This window comes from Podarcis tiliguerta, assembly GCF_965153285.1.
Source record: "Podarcis tiliguerta genome assembly, chromosome: 7".
Lineage (NCBI taxonomy): Eukaryota > Metazoa > Chordata > Lepidosauria > Squamata > Lacertidae > Podarcis > Podarcis tiliguerta.
The window spans coordinates 49,149,206-49,164,643 of record NC_139540.1 but is presented as its reverse complement, the minus strand read 5'-3'; the positions used below and the strand labels follow the sequence as shown (position 1 = coordinate 49,164,643).

The following is a 15,438-nucleotide window of genomic DNA, read 5'->3' as shown; positions in this document are numbered from 1 at the left end:
CTTAAGTAAAACATTTTAAGAGTCTTCAGTTTATATAATGGCAAGTGCTACCTCAAGATAATAGATCAACAGTACTAGTGAAGACACATTTATTGATATTTACATAGGATTATAAAAGTATGCCTGGTAGTATTTATCCTACTTATTTTGATGTCTCTGGGGTCATATAAAACCAGCATGAAAAGGCAAAATTAAAAGCACAAGCCTCCACCCTTTGTACATATAATAGCCACACATGTGAAACACTTCTATCATTATAAAGTGGAAACCAAAATAAGAGGCATATCCCCCACTCTTCAGTATCTAATGCTGACTTGTGCCACAGTCTTGTACACCTCAGTCTACCTCACTGCCCCAGTTCTATACAGATATGATCTCCACCTGCAAGCATATATTTAAAACAAAAACATTTCAGCTACCCTGACCATGACTATCATCTATACATACATACTTGAACTACTTCTATCTGATCTAGACATGAACTGGATTGGCTGTAAATTAACCCGGGTTTTTTTTTGGGGGGGGGGGGCTTTCTATGTTAGGTTCTTGAGTATGGATAGTCTTAAAATCTCCCAGAGAGGGATAGTAACAACAGCAAAAATACTAGACCCATTACACAGAGTATGCTAGAGAAAGTAAAACAGAAAGCGGGTAGGCAGGAAGGTGATTAAGGGTTTAAGGCGAAGAGAAAGAAAAATAACTTGGAGACAAAATTAAACTAAGAGCTTCGGGGGGAGGGGGGGAGTCTAGAATACCTCCTTCCAAAACCAGGTCTTTCAACTGAGCATCCTTCAGTGTTGTACTGTTAAGCTGGTCAGTGGACATAATCGTGTCCTCCTCCGCTGGGAAAGGAGCGCGTCGGGCATCGCCTTGGGCTCCCTGCAGCAGCCAGGCAGCGTCGTCGCGAGTCTCCCAGTCGCCCAGGCGGGTGGGTGGGGGGTTGGGCTGGCCGCGTCTCTCCCTCGGCAGGCAGGCAGGCAAAAGTGGCCGGCGCTCCTAGACACAACTCCGTCGGGGCGGCTCAGACCGCAAGCGGAGGCGCGCGCCGCCCCACAAGGGCCCGCCGAAGAGCGCACGAGCGCCGCGAAGCGGGGGACTCTTCTCCGAGGCCTCTCATACTACTCGGCCCGAGGCGAAGCCCCTGGAGAGGCTCCTCCGGGCCTCGCTCCACGCCACCGGCTGGGGCACAGAAGCACCCGCAGGGAAAAACGCGGAAGGGGGCGACCCTGCGTAAAGGCGCATGGCGCAGCGCGCTCGGGGATTTCGAAAGCTGTTTATTTTATTTTTAAAAAGTTTAAAAAGGAAGGAAAATCATAGAAAAAGAAAACGTCGATCTATTAATCCCGACCGGATGTCCTAATTCCATATATATATGGAGCTCCATATTGCACATGAAAAAAAATTAACATGGCCTAATTAAAAAGCTTGAGGAGGAAGAAGGGGGAAATGAGGGCGAAGGGTGGGGAGAAAGCCAAGGAAGACGCCGCTCTTACCAACTTCCCGCACCCAACTGCTCCGCCGCCGCGGCTGCTGCGCTCTTTAAACCAAGCCCCATGGACACTGTGGAGGCTTCTAATTCTTCCGCATTTCTGCTCCAGCGCGACGTGCGTCACTCCGTGCCCAAAACGCGGCCCTCGCCGCCGCGGCCGCCGCTTGACTCAGGAGGCTCCGCTGGGCTCCCTCCCCCGCCCAGCCCAGGCTCCGGCTACTATTGGAAACGGCGCACACGTGCTCTCTCCAGCTGAGCTCTGCTCGCGGCGGCGGCGGCGGCACCACACACACACACACACACACACACGGCGCTGCCAGTGCCGTCCCGAGTCACAAGAGCCTCCTTGTCTCTGTTTCCCCGCCAGCCACACCGTACGTTGAGTACATGAAGGTTACAGTATGCCGCCCTCCCGCCTCAGTCCCCACCCTGATCTATAGGAAACGCCGGTATGGAGATGAGCAGGGCCTGGAGGCTAATCTTCCCTCGGTGTGGTACTCGCACTGCCAGCTCTTGACGCAGGCATCTGCCTCCAAGGCTCTGTCAAGTGAAATACTTAGTGGGGCGGCGAGGGAGGGGGGAGCGTGCCTGTGTGTTATCAACGGGATTAGGCTTAATGGGTCTACACCGCGGTAAAAATGTTCCAGCTGATTCTCCTCTAGAAAACGAGGTGTTTGCAGGGATGTGGGTGTTTTAACACATGGCGCTCAGTTTGTAAATTCTGGTCACAATTCAGCTATTTCCACATGTAGCTAAGATTCTTCTCCTTTCCTTTTCCCACATCTCTAATCCAAATGAAAAACCAACACTGAAAAATTGTATGCTGGCATACATTTTTTCAAACAGCTTTCTTCCACATCCTGTTTTGCAATATGGTGCATTGTACCAGATCAAAGAAAATGGGTTAGAACTATGATAGCCCTGGATTCAAATTTCTGCTCAAACCCAGCAGCTACACAGGAGTTGTATGATTTATTTTTTTAATGAAGAATCCAGTGATCTACATGGTCTTCAGCTCCTAGCAGAAAGGACAGGATGCAAAGTGATGAGCAAACACTGACAAGTGGAAAATAACAAGACATCCCCTGTGTATAGTCACCTCCAGACTTTAACTATTTTGCAGGAAATAGTTGCATGCTGTATCAGAATACTTGCATATCACAAATGTAGATGCAATTAAATTGGGGATTGAAGTGCTTTGGCCCAAAAAATAATCATTTTTTTTTAAAAAAAAGGAACTTTATGCAGTTAAAAAAGTGACACTAAAAACTGTGGGATAATGATGGATGGGAAGGTGTATAATCTGCTCACAAATAAACTGGGATAAATGTTCATTGTTATTTAATCTCTGCAAATAAATCAGAACAAATGCTCAATAAATAGTGAACACCATATAATCTTGGCATAAGCTTTGCGCAAGCACAACAGGATGAATGTTCAATGAACAGATAATCTAGAGGTGCCTAACATCTACTCAGAAGAAAGATCCATTAGGTTCAGTGACACTTACTCTCAAGTAAACTGTACTGCTTGCAGCCTGAAAGGCATTCTTAGGGCCTTTCTAAACCTTTTTACTAGCCAAAGCCAGACGATATTCAGAAGCACTGTACGCCAAAATGCCACATTAAGAACAAATATTTAGGGAGCTGCTGGTGGTGGCTTTTTAGAAATGCCCTTACTTAAGACGGCAAGTTTAAGCTCTGGGTTACTGGTACACGAGTACTTCCACGGTGGAAGCCAAAGCCCTCGTGTTTTTTAGATGGTACATTACTGAAAGAGAGGAAATGCATCACCCAAAAGGGAAAAATATTTACATGAAACTTGCACATGCTAGCCTAATTTCTGCATATACAGGCAACGACTTATTTACACGCATCCAACTGACAAGCAACCCCGCACATGTGCATCACGGTAATATGGCCAGAAAAGGGGGTGGGCACACTCTGCCGTCACACGCAAAACACATACCCCAAGTTGGGGCTTGTGTGTACTTTAAATGCAAATTTAGAAACAATCAGTATTGGTTTAAATAGATGTATAATCTTAGCATAGTGGGAAAACCTGTGCCCGGTGGCTGCTCAGTCTGCTGGCCAGGTGCTAATTGATGATGGGCAACTTCAAGACCCATCCTCTTCTTTCTTAGTATTATTCATCTTTGCATCAGAGTGGTAGCAGACAGCTCTTCAAAGAGAGGGCTCTCTATAAAACAGGCCATCCTAGGCAAGTATTTTATGTACTGAATTTATTCATATCCCTCCTTCCCTGCCAAAGGAGTCTAGTTGCATTCTTGCTCTGAGTCAGGAACACAAAACATCTACTTCAAAAAGCAGAAGACGGTTAGTGAGCCCTAGACACATCATGCAAGTAGCACCCAATGTGCCTGACTCAAAAGAGACAGAAAAAATCCATGTGCAGGCAGGGCATGGGAATATCCAAAATGAAAATACTGAAGCAGCTACCAGGTACTGTACAACTTGAGTGACAGGAAAAAAACTGGATATAGGAAACTACCTATCAAAAGCAAATCCTCTACCAGACGTATGTATTAATGCTGAGCTCCTTACACAATACTGGATGCTGACAGAAAGTTATGACTTCTAGGCAGGACAGGACAGTACCAAGAACATTTCACCATGCATGGTTTTCTAAATATTATCCTTGGTTAGCACACTGTTCTGAATTGTTCTGAAAGGACCTACATAGCATTAGGTCATTTTATTTCCCAGCCAGTAGCACGAGGCGGACAGGACATATTCATTGGCAAATTTGTTCCAAGTACAAAGACTTTGGTGAACCTGCAAGAGATAACTCACAAAGTAGAGGGTACAGTGTTTCCTATGAAGACTAGATTTTTAGGTTTCTTTCTGCCATGAAAAGACAAAGGGTTTTGTTTGAATGGCAACTTCATAAGTCATATGCAAGAGCTAGAGAAAAATAAACAAAATCTGAACTCTATAATATCAGCCAATGTGTACTGTGGGTGACATGACCTTGCTTTTTGTTGTAAGACTGGTACTACAGGTAACATGGTAGGCCTTTGGCAGTTTTGTGTTAAGGCAGGGAATATTTTTTTTAATGGAAATTGGGTCAGACAAGTACACACCTGCAAGAATGCAGAATGCATTAATAAAGTTGTGTGGCCAAATTTTGATGGAAGACACAGTTGTGAAGGCTAATACTTCCATGACATTTTTAATTTTAGTAGATGAAAGAACAGATATTTCTAGAATAGAACAACTGTCTATAGGTGTTGTGAAAGAAAGCGATAGGAAAGCCTCTGTACATGAGGAATTCCTGGGGTTTATTTCAATATAAGACCAAACTGCAGTAGGCATAACCAACACAGTTTTATCTGCTGATTTTGGAATAGATCTCAATAAGTTAGTTGGACAAGGATACGACAGTCATTCAACCATGGCAGGAAAATAAGATGGGGTTCTAGCACAAAACTATTCCCAGGCAGCCTTTGTCCACTGCTTATCCCATAGACATCATCTTACTGTAAATGAACTGAACAGTGTAAGTGATGTGTACAATGCTGTTGGCATAATTAAAACCATTATGAAAATTTTCCATGGAAGCATCCACAGATGACATCTAATACCCAAACTACCAATGCTATGTGAAACACGGAATCAAAAATCAAGAGTATCTCTTCACATGCAGACAGTTACCCAAATATCACAGCTCAAGCAATTAGCAGGATCGAGCAACACCAAGAAAAAACAAATTTCATGCCAATATGTATGTATTTATCAAATTTATATACCTGCCTTTCATCCAAAGATAACAGGGTGGTTCATAATATAAACTTTTATCAAAGACATCAACTTTTACTGTTTGTCTTGTGATTGTAAGCAAAGATTCTTCAATGCCAGAACCAGTCACCCAAGCACTGGAATCTGTAAAGTTAGGTGCAATTGAAATGAAAGCACGTATACAAGAATTGCTGGGAATAGTTTAACAGCACAGGGAAGCTAGTGGGAGACTATTAACATAATAGAGGACAAGAAACTGGCAGATGAGGTGGCTGTAGAATTCAAAGCACCTAAACAAGACAAGTGAGTCCCCCAATCAATCCACAGAAGAGTTATACCAGTGGTCCATCTACATTCCCAACCTGGATTAATTTATTACCTCACCAAGGGATTGTTTTAGTCATGAAAACTAACCTGCTTACAGTTTACTGAAACTACATCCATCTCAGAAGTACCACACTGAAGGAAAACTTTAAAACTTGCAAGTCCATGTCAATTTCATTCAGGAACTGTACAAATTTGAAAGCTTTAGGGATGAATCCATCACTTGGTATGACTTGTAGGGAGAAGGAAATACACCCATCATCTTGTGACTTATGCAATATGAGCCTTAAAGAACCACTGGACCACACCCAACTTGCTCTGCTATTAAAATGGCCATCCCCACAGCACTTTCCCTACCAGTTACAACATGCACAGCTGAACGATTCTTTAGCACTTGGGGCAGAGTGCTGACACAGCTACATTCCACAATGAGTGAAGATCAATTGTCTGGCTTGTTGGGTGTCCATAAGAGAAAAGTTGAAGAATTATCCCAAGGAGAAATTTATATTGACCATTTTGGTGAAGACCCTCCAATACTCCAGTTTTTATTTAAAGAGTGATCCACTTTGCATTATATTTTCCTTTATATTAGGGATAGACAAACATTAACAAAAAAAAGGTTGACTTTTTCAGACCTTATGTCTGGCATTCACAACACCCAAGGCAGATTATGTGCAAATAGTGTGTAATTCAGTATTATGATTTTTTAAAAATTTGGTATTATGGTACTGTTCAGTTGACAAAGCTGTATGCCTTTCTATTGCCTTACTCTATTACAGGCATAGGCAAACTCAGCCCTCCAGATGTTTTGGAACTACAACTCCCATCATCCCTAGCTAACAGGACCAGTGGTCAGGGATGATGGGAATCAAAACATCTGGAGGGCCGAGTTTGCCTATGCCTACTCTATTACTAAATGTATAAAGTTAGTAGTTCTGAAATGTATAATCCCATACAATAAAGTAAACCGCCATTGTTTCTTGTTACTTCTCTTCAGCACCGTGTAATGATTTGTGGGATTTATCACAAGTCAACAATGTGTAGTCACAAATTATAGACCTTGCCCCCTCTGGGAAAAAAAATTCTGAGGACACCCTTGGGAGAGAAAGTGTAATGGGAGTGGCTTGGATGGATGGGAAGGACTTGTATCCCCACCCACCCCCATTCTTGGAAGACATGAAGCCCATCACCATCACAGCATGGAATTGGGCTGCACTAGACCTGTGATGAGCAGGGTGACAGCATAGATCCTATAGGATAAAATAAATTAGGAGGAGGGGGATCCACTGAAAATTGGCAGGCGATGCAAGCAATGATACCATTTACACTACAGTGGTACCTCGGGTTAAGTACTTAATTCATTCTGGAGGTCTGTTCTTAACCTGAAACTGTTCTTAAGCTGAAGCACCACTTTAGCTAATGGGGCCTCCTGCTGCCGCCGCGCCACTGGAGCCCGATTTCTGTTCTTATCCTGAAGCAAAGTTCCTAACCTGAAGCACTATTTCTGGGTTAGCGGAGTGTGTAACCTGAAGCGTATGTAACCTGAGGTACCACTGTATTCTATACCAGACAACACTGGAACAAAGTTTCAGTCTGGTATAGGATACTTGGTTAATTCTTGCTACAACAGACTAATACAGCAACTCCTATGGAATCTTATAATTCTTGAATCCATTCTGGCCATTATAGCAGAAATTCTGATAGTGTTTGGTTTTAACAATCCATTCCATTTTGGACTTCACTTTCCATGTAGTGGCAGTTTTACTGCTATGCATCTATTGCTCCTTTCTACCCCATCCCTCATTAACAAGTAATGAAACCCAGGGTGGCTTCATATAAAATAGCGCTTTGAAACACTTACTAAAACATTAAAACAGCAGAAACATACATAACTGCTCCTTTTCCCTATCATGGGATGAACACAGATTCTTCCCTCATTCAAAAGCCTGACAGAAGGGGGTTTACTACAACATCTGTCTCAAGAGTTTGCATTGAGGACTTAGCATAAAAAGTTATGGATTGTTTGCTTATGAATGTGGAGATGAGTGTGCTTTACATGTCTGAAGGCCTAACCTTATGTTTAATATACTGCTGTGGAAATAAAGACCTCTCCCTCTCAGGAGCCCAACAGCTGAAGGTAAAGCTAAAAGGTAGTGGACCCCTGGACGGTTAAGTCCAGTCAAATTCGACTATGAGGTGCAGCGCTCATCTCTGCTTTCAGGCCGAGGGAGCCGGCATTTGTCTGCAGACAGCTTTACAAGTCATATGGCCAACATGTCTAAACGGCTTCTGGCGCAATGAGACACTGTGACGGAAGTCAAAGCGCATGGAAACGCCATTTACCTGTTGATGGTAAACCTGTTGATGGATACCTGTTGATGGTGTGTGGGCAAGACAGACAAAGAAAGAGGGGAAACATTTTCTCATTTGCTGAAAATAAGAAGTAAAGTGTGTGGCACCTCCACCTTTTTTTAACATTTCAAATTGTATTTTATTTTGGTTTTAATGTGATTAGGTGTGAGCAAGTAAACAGATGGCACCAGCTTGGAGATTAGAAACAGAAGCCAGAAGAAATAACTTTGGAGGAAGGATTTAAAACAAAAGTAGAGTGTTTAGGCTTCTATATTAAATCACTCTTAAAGCTTGCTTCATTTGACATTATTAGTAAGTACTTTGAAAACTAACCTGAATAAAAAAAAAAATCTCCCAAAGCCTTGACTAAATCTCTTCTAAAATCTTGTTTCATAGATAAACACAGCTGTGCTTCATCCACAGTCCATGTGGTCCACCCACAGGCCATATCCATCCATTTAAAATGCCTCATTTTTGTGGCTGAGTTTGTTTTGTGCTATGCAGGAATGAATTATCCTGAGACACAGAGCACTACCACTTGAAAAGCAAGCAAAGATTCAGGGTTGAATCTAGCCAAACATGCCTTGTAAGCCAGCAGTTCCTAAATAGTCATTTTGAGGTACGAGGCTGCTGACAATGTTATCATCTTGGCACAGTCAACGTATTACATGCATCAGAGAACTAGTGTGGTTCAGTGCATATTGCTGAATTTGGACTTCAAAGATCAGGTTCAAATCTCACTTCAGCCACTGAGTGGCTTCAGTATTACTTTATCGGCCATTTACATTATAAACATGGAAATGAAATTGTGACTTGCAAACTCTAAGGGTGAATTTAAACTGCAAAGGAGTTGGGATATTAAAAGTTCTAGCTGTGTAAATTAGAATACTAAGCAGACACTACGCCTCCATTTTCATACTTCTTCACAACTATGAGAGTTAGTAACCTTTTTTAAGGTAAAAAACAACAACCTGTCATTCCTCATATTACATATGCATTATTTGCCAGAGTCCTTATATTGTGGAACATGACTATGGGAAGAAGCATTCTGTTCTCACAAGTGAGTTAAATAACAGGGTACAGGGTGCAAATCCACACTGAGCTATTAATCTAACTAGATGACTCAGGTCTAGTCAATATCTGTCAGCCTAACCTATCACTCAAGATTGTGTTGAGAATAAAAAGGATCAAGGGAAAACTACCCTGAGTTCTTTCAGAGAAGGGTAGGACAGAAATGCACCAAACAGAGAAAGAATTATAAGTAAAAAAAAATTCTCACTGTACTTGAACATGGGGAAAGGGGACATTTAGAAAAGGTTTCTAAGTTGGCACATGATAATTGGTTCAGGTCTCTTCATGTGAGGAGAACATCCCTAAAGAGAGAAAGTCTCTAGGCGGCTAAGAATCAAAATTTGATACAGACAGCTGTAATGTTAAATACAGGAATAGAATAACTTCCTATTAATTCAATTACTGGCTAATACAATCCTCCATTTGATTCCTCAATAATTAAATAATCCTTACTGAAAAGGGCACAGTTTATCCCCCCCCCCTTTTACAATGATAGTATTTCTTTATATTTGAGCTACTTGGTGAGATGATCTAATCTGTAGATTAGAAGACTTGCCACTAAAGCAACAGTGAAAGCCACACACACACTATGCAACAACAGCAACAATGTGGAAACAAAGCCATTGGTTTAGTCAGATAGGTGTCTCCAGCGTATAGCACTCCTTTTCTCTGTTTCTGGCAGACTATAACCTCTGTGAGAGCTGACAATGCCCACCAACCATAATTTCTGAGATATGGGTTCATCTGGGGAATGGGTGCACATAAAGATGTGGAGGAGCATGTTTTAGGTGAAGGGGTCTGAATATCAAGCTGTGCCTTATGAACCTGAGCTGTACCACTTAAGGTTTCAAATGGTGGATCACAATCAGCACACAATTTCATCCACACAAATTTAGATCAGGCAAGCCTTCTCCCCTACCTCTAGGTCACTTCCAAACAACCTGCTTATTGAGCATTCAACCTGAATTGTTTGCAGGCAGCATAGAAAACATTGGCTGTTTATTGCATATCCATTCTGATTTGTTTATGGAAAGGTTAAACAACATTGTGTCAAATGTTATCCTATGATTTCCAGTATGTTTTCTCATCACTTTCCCTAAGTGCAATATGTCCAATATTTTGAGGAAGGGATTTGTTATGCCAGACCTCCAAATCAGTTTTAATTATACAACCTGAATTTGCTGGTATGTGATGGAATCCCATCCAAAAATAGTGACAGTCTCAAAGCAGCCCTAGTGGATGTGGGTGGGTGTGCGCGCACGTGTTATATGGAGGAACATTCAATCATTATGTGCTCAAGATACAGCTTCATGGCCTCAGTAAAAGCTAGACCTATGAAACAAAGTGTTGAAGATTACCATTGTCAATATGTTTTATGTAAACATATTTAGCACCAGTTACATGTTGTTTCCCGTTTTGACCCATCGTTGATTGTCACCCAAGATCGAGTGTTAAATCTTTTATTCCTGTTCACAAAGGTATGACACTGTTTAGGCTTTTCCTACAATGTCTACCAAAAGAAGGATTCGACCTTATGTTTCCCTTCATCCCATTCAAGCAGGAGCTAAAAAAAGGTGCACCAGAGAAATGCATTAAAAACTTGAGACCACACCTCATTTATTATATTTGCACAGAAATATCACAGCTGAGAGTGAGGGAGCCAGAGACAGAATTAGCAGGGGTGCCAGCAGCTCTGCATATGGAAGCATCTTATTCCTCCCTGACACAGAAACTAAAAGCCATGTTGTTGAGATATATGTCGCTAAACAAGCCATTAACAGCATTTTACACACAAAAGGGAGTATTCGCTCTTTCACTAAAATGAGTCCCTTTGGGGCCACAGTGTGACTCATGCCAGGTAGATTATTCACTTGCCTAAACTGAATTGCAAGCAAGCCATCTGGCAGTCAAGGTGAAAGAGACAGGCACTGACAAGCAAACCTTAAACTGAGATGCTATGTGTGAATAAGATGATTCGAGTAGAGAAAGTCTTCTGTTATTTTCCTAATGACTCTGCAATGCCAGCATAACAGGATTTTGCAATCTTCCTGCAAACAGTAGCTCATAAACCCCTGTCTAAGGCTTTGTATAGACAATAACTTTTCGAAGTGTTGGATGCAGTGTTGTATACATAGGGGTATTAAATGCCTGGGGTATTTAATGATTCCTGTCCCACCATAGTCTCTGATAAACTCACTCTTTCAAGTTTTGTTTACAGCACCAGGGACAGTGGTATCTCGGGTTACATACGTTTCAGGTTACATGAGCTTCAGGTTACAGACTCTGCTAACCCAGAAATATTACCTCGGGTTAAGAACTTTGCTTCAGGATAAGAACAGAAATCGTGCAGCAGCAGCGCAGCGGCAGTAGGAGGCCCCATTAGCTTAAGTGGTGCTTCAGGTTAAGAACAGTTTCAGGTTAAGAACGAATTAAGTTCTTAACCCGAGGTACCACTGTAGTTACCAGTTCTACTGCTACTACTATAGATGTGTATACATTTGGTATGCTTGTCCTGGACACCTATTGAACATGCAAACACTGCTACATCCCATCCCTACATCACAGCAGTTTAGGAACCATTTTAAAATGTGGTTTCACTACCACCTACATTTAAAAAATAATAATCATGAAAACGAATGCTTAATACTTACTCTGTTGTTATCCCTCCTTTCTTATATGGGTAGCTCAGGATGGCCTTTTGTCTTCATACCAAGCCTTGAGGGTATATTAGGTTGAGAAATAAAGGCTGGTCCAAAATCACTCACTGATCTTCACTGCTGACCACAGATTTGAGACCTGCCCTTTCCACTCTAAATACAAAACTCTAGCCACCATCAAACACTGGCTATCTATCTTTCATCTATCTATCACAACAGTACAGTTCTACTTTTCTACATTCAAGTATACAGTGTTCTTTCTTGTAAGTTTCCTATAAAAGTGATATCCACTAGACCAGGGGTCTGCAACCTTTAAGACATAAAGAGCCACTTGGACCCGTATCCGAAGAAAAAAACAAACTGGGAGCCGCAAAACTCGTCATTATAAAAATAACTTTTTTGTCACTTTTTTATTATTTCTTTGTTTGACCCCTCAGAATTACTCCTCCTCGTAGAAATAAACGTTAAATTAACAAGTTACCTTTTTTTGTGTGTGTGTTCTTCACTCCCCTTCAAAACAGTGACCAGCGTAGATGCCCCCTTTCAATTCAGTGACCAGCATACATGCCCCTTACAATGTAGCGGGCGGGCGGGCGGGAAGGTGATGTCGGGACGGTGTGTGACTAACGCACGCACCGCCCCCATGCGACGTCGCAGCCAATACAGCGCCCGCCACAGTGGGGAGTGTCGGGGCGCACAATGCGCCTCCTCCCCTCGCTAGTATCCGCCTCGGAGCCGCAGCAAAGGTGTAAAAGAGCCACATGTGGCTCCGGAGCCGCGGGTTGCAGACCCCTGCACTAGACCAAGAGTTGCTTCAATCCAGACCATGGAGATTTGGCAAAGTTGACTTGATGTACAACTTTTCCTTGGGACATGCTTGTCCAGTGCACTAGATACTGAAACACCCTGTCTAATGTTAAGAGTGCATGAGTTACATAAAAGAGGTTTCAAGGACCTTCATTCATATATATATATATATATATATATATATATATATATATTAAACAAAGCTGACTTGTTCTATTTTATCTCACACTGGAATGAGCCTATCTTGTGAGGAAAGTAGGAAACACCTGTCTTTTGTAAAAAAACAAAACACTTCCCTGAACTTTTTAACACAATTACAGACTAGACATTTTATCACATTGTGTGCCAGCTAAAAACCACACCACAACGAACACTTCCTGACTCACTCAAATGCACAAAGCATGTATGGTTCTTGCAGACAGTACTGAGCCACTCCTGAGTATTGGTTCTCACCACAAAGGGGAAGCGAGAACGCGACATGTCTGTGTATGCAATACCTTCATAATCTTGCTTTTGGTTTCTGAGTGTGTGTCTGACTGTGTGAGAGACAAAACACATTGCACCTATTGGCAGGGCTGCTAACGAAAGCTTCAAAGTATTAAAATAAGTGTGTTGAAACTATGCAGTTATCTAGGCAAGGCACGCATAAACATTATTCAAATGGTAAACAGGCATCTGAAACCCATATGCAAAGAGGACCCAGCTACAGTCATCATCCTGCTTAGTGAGTTAGAACGATACCTCCTCTCAATGTTCCATTTGACATTAGACAAGTTCCTTAATACAGTGTGACCAAGACATGGATGGGTGGGCTGGGTGATTTAACCCAACTGTGCCCTTCTGTGTACTCAGTACAGCACTAGGCTAGATTAAGGAGTTTTGAGGGGTAGAGTTGCTATTGTCCATAGACACACCATCTCTTTTACTAGAAAACCTAGTGATCTTGGGATAGGCTCAAAGAATCTGCACCTGGTGTAGAGCCAGAAAGACAAACTGCGGGTGCTGCTGGTCTATCTACCACCTACTGCCTAGCAGCATCTTTGGTGAGGTAGTATTTGGCGTGGTATTGGAGGACTGGCTCAAATGGTCAGGCAGGGCACACCTTTGATTCAGTCTTTACTCTGACTGATATAAGGGATGGAAGTGGTACGGTGCACTACATGGTCAAACCTGTTTGGACTACTAGTAGTAATTTCCCACTGTAAGGGTAATGGGCCCATTTGAATGGCCTGCCCTCAGAGACTGATGGAACCCAAGGGGCTCCTGAATGTTCTGGAGAAGCTTCCAAGAGAAAGCTGAAAATCCTATCAAAGTTATGGTTTCTCTATGGAATAGTGAGAAACAGGGAGTTGACACAATCATTGCTGAGCATCTTTTCCAGCGTTGTGAAGCTCCATTGGCTCCTTGGCATTCTGGGGAACTTCAATCTATGAAGCAAACCTAACCACTACAGCACAGGTAGTAAAAGTTCTGCTCCGAAGTGCCCATTTCTAGAGATAACTGTTTCAGTTCACAGTTTTGGGAACCTCAAATTCAAAAGGCTCAAATTTTAAATGCTAGTCAAACTTAATTTCTCCCCCATCACTAAGCCTGCTGAAAGCTCCCTGTTACGCAGACCATTTGACTGCATAAGAACCAGCACTTCAAGAATTAGGATTGTGATTAAATATATGGGGCTCGTTCTAAAATAAGACAGCCGTGAGAAGAAGGAGGAAGCATGTAAGCAGAACAAGGGGCGGGGGGGAAACATGATGCAAATATTAAAAAGTTGATGCAAATCCTGTGGTAGAAATAAAGGTGATGAATTTGAACCATGAATCAAGAAGATTCAAGCAGAGGGTTCCGCACTTAGAACAGCTCAAGATGATTTTAACAGTGGCATTTTTGAAAGCCTGCAGGGAGGAGAAGTGAGATGAGATGGGAAGGTTGTAAATAGCCAAGGTGAGGGAAATAGCATGCTAAAAACCTGATCTGGATGCCATTTACAGTGAATGGCAAAACTACAGCTGCTTTCTATAAGAGTGGGAGGAGGCCCCAGGGCAGCAACAATAGCACTGCCATTTTCTGTTTCAGAAGCAAGAATGAAATTTGGTTTGAAACCTCATCAGACATACTGGAAATTGAAAACACATGTTTATTAAAATTGGATAGCTGATACATTAAGATGACACGTTATATTTTCTAATACTGCCCTGTGACTTTCAGTTCTGTTCGCAAAGAGCAATAATGGTCCAAAAATCTCTTGGAACCATCTCTTGTTAAGGTCACAAACAGATCTCATTATTACCCTGTTCTAACACTCATAACATTTAAGAATCCATTTTCCCAAGCTTGACTTCTATGTAAAAACAACATTTTGGAAAGCTTTATGAGAAAGATTTTCCACTTACTGAGAGAGTGAAAAATACAATCTCCTGCTTAAAATGATCTATTCTAATCACATGACTAAAGTTGAAAGAATTTAAACTTGGCAAACCTATAGTCCTTAGTAAGAAGTAGGTTTTTTGCCAGGGTTAATAAATCTTCAAGAAAAAAAGTTCTTTTTGGCTCCAAATGTTGCTACAACCACAACTCACTGCATAGGAAAGGCTGTCAAAATGAGAGTATAATAGCAATACCTTCCTCTTTTTTTCAAAAAAATACAATAGAGGCCAGAGCTTCCTATCACTGGGGCGTCCTGCACTAGAGAGGCCTCTTCTGCATGATCCCCCAAAATGAAATGTCTCACCAAAGAAAGAAGACATAGATTGGTATAAGATTTGCATATGCTAATGTATATACATAAATGCAAAGTTAGAAATAATTATTATAATTTAAATAGAAATATACTACACCTCAACATACTGGGGAAGGCTGAGACCTGTTACATGCGTACCTCCTCAGTTTGTTGTCTAAGTGCTCACTGTTGATGAGCAGCTGCAAGATTCCTGCTCTCCATTATTAGAGTCCTTGATCTTTAAACTGGACATGGATGAGGCAG

General features: G+C 41.9%; 1 protein-coding gene across 5 annotated transcripts in view; it reads right to left on the bottom strand.

Annotated features, from left to right (window-relative positions):
* The window catches only part of LDLRAD4 (low density lipoprotein receptor class A domain containing 4), a 268,311-nt gene that overhangs the window by 27,440 nt on the left and 225,433 nt on the right, over positions 1-15,438 (bottom strand). Inside the window, exon 1 of one of the 5 annotated variants that reach the window (XM_083450230.1) lies at positions 1,494-2,025. The exons of 3 other annotated variants lie outside the window; for them this stretch is intronic. Coding sequence is in view for 1 of the 2 variants with exons in the window: in XM_083450229.1 (XP_083306355.1) it covers positions 756-825 (70 nt within the window). In the remaining variant the exon portion in view is untranslated. Of the gene's footprint in view, positions 1-755; positions 2,026-15,438 lie in introns of those variants that run through there. One more of the 5 variants, XM_083450229.1, reaches the window with a different exon arrangement.